The sequence below is a fragment of the Tetrao urogallus genome, assembly GCF_951394365.1.
Source record: "Tetrao urogallus genome assembly, chromosome: 4".
Lineage (NCBI taxonomy): Eukaryota > Metazoa > Chordata > Aves > Galliformes > Phasianidae > Tetrao > Tetrao urogallus.
The window spans coordinates 4,027,139-4,034,285 of record NC_136817.1 but is presented as its reverse complement, the minus strand read 5'-3'; the positions used below and the strand labels follow the sequence as shown (position 1 = coordinate 4,034,285).

Below are 7,147 nucleotides of genomic sequence, written 5' to 3'. Positions count from 1 at the left end.
GGTGTAAATGTATTGAAAACGTTGAGTTAAAGAGCAAGGGAAAAATATTTTTCTAATCCCATCCAGAAACAGACTTTCTATTTAGAAAACAGTCAAAGTTGGCACTGAAGTAGTCTCAACAAGTAACTTAGTAAAAGATACGTATTTTATTATAATTAGATGTATGATTGTTAATACTGATAAGTCTAGGTATTCTCACATTTATGACTCATTTTATATTTTGTATATTTCCAAAGTACAGACTGGCAGTATTTCAGGTAATGGAATTTGTACTCTGGTTTTGTACACTGGGCATGATTTCCTATGTGCAACAGATAGAAGAACATTATAATAATACAGTCATACAGTCTGGCCAATGCACATGCAACCTTAGAACTACCCGCTCACATGAGATGCCACTAATCACAACCAAATCAGACTAATTAAGCTTAATACAGTTCATACAGCTATATGCATTAGTATGCACGAAAGCCAAATTATTTTATCTTGAGGCTCATAAAATTAAAGTATTTGGCAACATGGAATAAGGGACATTAGATCAGCTTTTATGCTGTTGTTAAGGAACCCATAGAGGATGGGATTCAAGCAGCAGGACATCATGCCAAGTAGATGACATACGCAGTACACTAATTTAAAATGTCTGTTAGAAATGAGAGTGGCATTAAAATCCGTCACAATGTGGAAAAGGTGAAGAGGCATCCAACTAAAGCCAAAAACTAGGATTAGCACTGTCAGTCTGCAAAACACTCGCCTGGACCTTGTTTTAATTCTGATGATGGATTGGGATACCGTAATCATGTCCTGGATCTCTGTATTTTCCTCTGGTTTCATCTCAAAACAGACTGGTACCCCCGGGATGAATTTACTAGCGGAAGAAAGCTGGCTTTTTTCTGTGCCAGAGGTTTCTGGGAGGTCTCTGAAGTCAGCATCCTGATGCTGCCTTAAAATAGCTGGCATCACAGTTGATGTCTTTTTGCTGTACCTTCTGTGGTGCTTTCGGACCAGGGCACAGCTCCAGCTGGTGTGGCTGGAGGGCTGTGCCTCAGTGCCAGTGCTCTTGGATGGGTGAAGGGTGAGGTTTATCATCTCTTTTTCTTGGAACTTGCCCTCTTTGCTGGACAGCCGGGAACCTACACTCCTGCAGACACTGGTGTGACTAGCAGTTAAGCATACCAGCGGCAGTATGTACTGCATGAGCAGTAAGGATATGGTAAAGGCAATTCTGTATGAGTCAGAAGGCCATGACTCAATACACAAGAGCCTGTTCTCCAGTGCCTCTAAATTGAGGCTTTTGTGGAGGTCCACAATTTTGTGGAAAACTGGAAGAGGGGAGCAAATGGCACAGCCAACGGCCCAAATGATAACTATTAAGAAATAGCCGTGCTTTGCTGTTAAGTTGCTGGAGAGGGGATATTTTATCATACGGTATCGGACTGCAGCAATAGATATTAGCATTAAAGTTGAAACCAGAACGGATGTACATTGCAGGAAGGGCATTATGTGGCACATAACAGTGCCAAACATCCACCGGTCAAGCAGGACAGACGTCAGCGTGAAAGGAGAACAAAACAGCACGACTAAGATGTCAGAAAAGGCCAGGTTACCGATGAGAATGTTTATTATTGTCTTCTGCTTGCGTTTTGTTAGAGCTGTTAGTACGAGCAGGTTTCCCACAAAGCCAGCCAGACTTATAAGTGTGTACAGCCCAATAAGAAAGTACTGTATGTCATCGACACTGCTCTTGTAGTCCTCCCAGGCAGAAAAATTCTTTGCAGTAGCAGAAGTGTTCTTGGTAGGTGTCCTGTTGGCATAGTCTTTGAGTCCTAAATCCATTTTATAGTCCTGCTTAGAACAAGAAAGGCATTGATTAGCAACTGAAGGAAATATGATGCTGATGTACAGTAGACTGTACAGAAACGTAATTTTACTTTGTATCATCTTAATGCAAGTGAATTAATAGAGGTGTTATTACGTTGTAAGGCAATGGCATAACTTTGGGTTAATGCAAATTCCTTCGGTGGGTTTTATCATATGGCATTCAGTGCACTTAGATCTGCTCACATCAAAGTCCTGGGGAGGGGCAGACAGTGACACAGAATGAAGGGAAACGGCTTTAAATTGGAAGAGGGTAGATATAAACTAGATATTAGGAAGAAATTCTTTACTGTGAGGGTGGGGAGACACTGCAACAGGTTGCCCAGTGAGGTTGTGGATGCCCACTCCATGAAAGCATTTAAGGCCAGGCTGGATGAGGCTGTGAGCAACCTGGTCTAGTGGGAGGCATCCCTGCCTGTCGCTGGGGTTGGAACTAGATGATTTTAAAGGGCCTTTCCAACCCAAACCATTCTATGATTAGACAATTACAACTTTAAAGACTGGCATTATGAAGTTGTTTTTTAGCTGTGCTTTGCTATAGACCATACTGCCAGGCTTTTTGTGGAGAACAGTCAGCTACAGAAGCACTCCATTTACAGTCAGTGAGATTACTCATGTGAATAACAGCTCATTGATATGAGCAAGGAAATTACAAGTACCATCTGGGCATGTGCCTAGTCATTACATGACAGCAAACTATAATGAGAGCACCTGAAAACGTATGAAGTTTTGACACACGTTAGCAACTGCAGTAGTATTTCTTCCCTTGCTAGTAGAAAATTGACACAGAGTAGGTAAGAGCTTTCACAGATGATCAATTTCTAAGGAGATCTACTGTCAGCACCCCAAGATGGGGTTCCTAATATGGTGCATCTACCTGCCATCCTCTACAAAGTATTGAACATATTTTAACTAGCACTCGTGCAGAAGGGAAAACTGTGTCCAAATCACCCAAACAAAGTAATTTTACTTAAAACTGGGGGCACAGTTTGTACTACATGCAAACCCCACCCAATCACTGGAAAATTTAAGGAATTGCTAAGCATAAAAGCATCCAACACTGAATCCTAGCTCAGCACAAAGTTACTGTATATACACAATCTTGATGTGATTCGTCTTCATGTTAGAGGAAAAACAGTCAAATTCACTTTAACTTAAAAACCTGCTTATATAGAAGGTTTGAAGTATAAAACCCCCTAAACGCCAGCTCAAGTTCTAAACTTAATGTTTAGAAATCTTAAGACAAAAGATCAAAACAAAACCAAAATACGCATTTTTAGGAAATGGCTATTTTTTTTTTTTTTCCTTTTGAGGAAAGGGCTAAATTTGGCAACCAAAAGAAGGTAGGTCTCCTTGGCAATGCAGCCGTTCCCAGTGGACTGTATCATGCTGTCTTCAAAGCACAGTAACATTATTGATTTCCTCTTTGCAGATGCGCTCCTTCCTTTACACCACCAGTTGTAGCCCCCGGGGAACTAACCATTCAGCGCCCTCAGAACATTCCTTGACAGTGCTTTGGGATGTAACTCCTGTACCTGTAATCTCAGGTGAGATGAGAAATACTTAAAAAATATGAGGAAGATGTGGCAAGTTTTTATGGCTTCGCTGCTGCGTGAGAACTAAGCCTTGCCAACTTCTCACAATGTTGAGCTGAAGTGCTTTTTGAGAACAACTCATTTAACAGGTGATTAACACTACCTGAAACTACCCTTCCCTCAATGTCTCTCTATTTTGATACTGATGTTACCAGCAGTTTTCAGTTTGGTAGCATTCTCCTTTTAGAACTATTAGCTAAAAAATTACGTAGCTTTTTACTTCTTTTTTCCCTGAGTTTCTGTGTTGCCAGCAATCATCTGAAAACAAAATGATCTGATCCAGAGACAACAGGGACTTTCACAACCACCTGAAATTTCTTTCAATTCTCTAAATGTGAGCAAACTTAAGCAGTAAACTCGAGCATGTCTGTACCTTTGATAAAATACATAGCCCTACCTCAGCCCTACAGAATTACATATCTCGTGTCACATATCTTTCTTGTATTCAGCATGGAAGATGCATGGCTTTGGATGATGACTGATGTTTTTGCTGATTTCGGAGTGTACATGCAGCTGTAAACCTGCAGACTCTTTTTGGATTCGTGAAAGCCATTTCAACTGTACATTGCATTTCCATATGAAATACTACCTGACTAACATTTTCAGGGTGAACAACCCATTATCTTCGTACAAAAGCATTCACGTTGGCTGAGAAGCGTGTAGGAAAAACCCTTCCAGCTGAGGAGTTAATAATGAAAAAGCCATTGGTGTAATTCTAGATAATTTTCTTTTTGCTTGCCTTCCTTTTGCCTTCCTTTTCCAGTTTATATCTTGCACAAATGAAGAGAACATCATGAGCTGAACATGTCTTTGACCGCTTGCAGATACAAAACGAAGCAGGAGTTATCTGAGAAAGGGAAATGAACCTTTAGTCAAGAGCTAGACCTGTCCAAATCTTGCTTACTAACCACACAGTCATTTCCTGAGAATAGGAAGACTAACAGGAAAGAGGGAAGGAATCCAGTAGCAAATTGATATTTAAAGAAAACACACATTTTTAAAATGCTACTGAGTTGATGAAGACTTTGAAGGAAGAAGCTTTCCATTTATTTTGCTTGCTTACATATGTAACTCTTAGCCAAGAAAGTCCATTCTGTATTTTCTTCTATTTTAACTGGCATTAGGCAGAAAAAAGCAGAAAGGAGCTGCACGTTTCTTCTCTCTACAAAACCTGGAGATTGACTGCTTTTATAGTATCTACAGGTGTTTTCAGTAATGATTAAACTCTCATGGAGTCATACCTGTCCAGAAGTCATATTGAATAGTGACAGTGCACACTGACATTTAGTTAAAATAGTAAGTTAATTTAAAATAATAGGCCTCCAAGGACAGTTACATATGTGTGAAAGCTTTGTTGATCCACGTGCCAAAACTGCAATTCCCTTTCTAGAATTTTTGGTGAAAATGTCATTGACAGGTTTTGTCAGCGTGTGGAAAATTATTTAATCTCCTATATTCAATGGGCATAATGCTAAGGCTAGGGTCAAGGAGCAAAACTTTGTCTGTGTTGTTACGCTGGAACGTGTTTATTAAATGAAAGTTTACTTCTTAAAAATTTAATTTAAAGACTGTTGGTGGATCCTGTGCATTTCTGCCTTCACGTCAATATCCTGCAGTATGGTTTTAGCTCAGCTGCTAATCATGTTTCTAAGGTAATTCTTGACAAAACTGGAAGTATGCTATTTTTTTGTTGAAGACAAAATATTTTGCTTCAAGGGACCTGCTTCAGCACAAGGTTGGACTAGGTGATCTCCAGAGGTCTCTCCTACCCACTGCTATTCTGTTACTCTTGATTGACACTGAAAAAGCTTTACAGGGGTGCCTATGAAGTCCAGGCAGGGATCACCAGCCATGTCCTGCCTGCACTGTGCTGCCTTGTGCATGAGCTGAGAGCTCTGTAGGCACCACGCATCCTGCTGTCCACAAGGAAGGGGCTACTGGCAGCATACATGCCTCTCATGTGTTCGATTTACAGTCCCCAGTCTAACACTAGCACAACAGTGACTTCACAGGGATCTAGATGTTTACTGGCACTTATGTTCCTGCTTTTTATTTTTTTATTTTTTAGGGATTCATCCACCCTCCTCCCATCAGTTGGCCAACCGCGATGCGGCATGTTTCACGTAGCTTCTCAGTGTCATGAGGATTCCTGAAAAGCCCGTTGTGGGGAATAGAATTAAATGATTTAGCCTCTTTTGATAACATTGTCCTCGTTTTTGAAGTGTATTTCTACACTGAAGGCACGACAGTGCCCAAGTGTTCTGGTACTCCAGGTCAAATTTAATCAGTCTGTAGGTACCCAACTGCAGTTGATCTGAGGTTTGCAAGTGACAGGCAGAACTTAAAACATCTATCAGTTTTAGCTGAATTAAGATACCAGATAACCTAAAATGTACTAGTTTGATATTTTAAATCTTCCAATTCATCTCCTTATTCCACTTAAAGCTGCTGTTTAAAATACAAACCCCATAAGCCACCATTCAGCAGAATGAATACACAAGCTATCCCTGGTTTTATTTTACATGCTTAAGGGGAGATTTTCAAGAACATGGAAGTTAGGCAGGCAATCTTACTCCCCTGAAGGCAAATTGGCCTTTCAGAAGATCTTCCTTCAACACTGTGTGTTGTTTATATCAAAACTTGTTTACAGACAACATCTCATATCCCACAATATTACTACCCATCGTATTGCACTGGCTGGTGTCAGTACAGTCTGTTCAGTCCTGTTCAGAGTGCCTGCACAGGACTATTCATTTCCACTGCTGAGAACAATTTATAAGCTTGGAAGTCCTTTCTCAACCTTGAAAACAAAAATGTACAAGGAGAAAGCAAAACACAAAACATCCCTGCGGAACATGGCCCCTGTCATACAGGAATGTGTAGGAAAACAAAGTCAGTCTTATTCTTGACTTACACAAGGTTGAACGAGACAGGCTGTGCCCACCTGGCCACCGGAGCTTAAGGGAAGCACTGACCTGAGAGACGATGCCCTCATCTCAGCACAGACTGAATTGAAAACCCCAAATCGAAGCCGGTGAACTCATGTTCACAACAAAGGCTGAAGAGTGACTGCAGCTGCTCAGCACAAGCTGGTCTGGGAGCCAGCAGAGTTCTGAAGACTGACATCACTTCACCAGTCCAAAAAACGGGTTGTGGTGCCATGCTATGCCTCTTTATACGCCCAACTTAAGCAAAGATTGCAGCGCAGGTCTGGAAAAAGAGAACATGGCTTCCCAAAACAAACCAACCCCATCTAACGAGATTATTTCCGCAGCTCCAAGGAAGCACGGGCAGATCAGAAAACTTGCAACGCACTGCCGCAGAACGGACCAGCAGCGGGCGGGACGGGCTATGCTTTACCATTCCCACATCCCTCTCCAGCCCGCCTGGCAACGATGCCTTTCCTGACAACCCGCATCCTGGGACGGGACAAGGGGTGAAATTCCCCGCGCAAAACTCCGCGGCCGTTCCGCGCCCCGCGCCGATGCCGCGCTCACCTGCAGCCGCGGGGAAGCCGCCCCGCGCCTCGGGCTCCGGCGAAGCTCATAGCCCCGGGGCTGAGCTCCTCGCCACGCTCCGTCCGAGCCGCTCTGCGCGGCCGCGCATCTTAAGGGGGGACTGCGGAGACTGCGGGAGCGACGGCTCGGGCCGCTGTGCCGGCGTTGAGGCTGCGGCTG

At 42.6% G+C, this 7,147-nt stretch overlaps 1 protein-coding gene across 1 annotated transcript; it reads right to left on the bottom strand.

The window, feature by feature from the left end:
* Nucleotides 1-501: 501 nt before the first annotated feature.
* On the bottom strand, nucleotides 502-1,839 carry NPY5R (neuropeptide Y receptor Y5; the record flags this gene model as incomplete). The annotated part of the gene is made up of 1 exon (XM_079534520.1): nucleotides 502-1,839. Exon 1 carries the CDS (start codon nucleotides 1,831-1,833, stop codon nucleotides 502-504), a length of 1,332 nt encoding a protein of 443 aa, XP_079390646.1. The 5' UTR covers nucleotides 1,834-1,839.
* Between the last annotated feature and the right edge of the window lie 5,308 nt (nucleotides 1,840-7,147).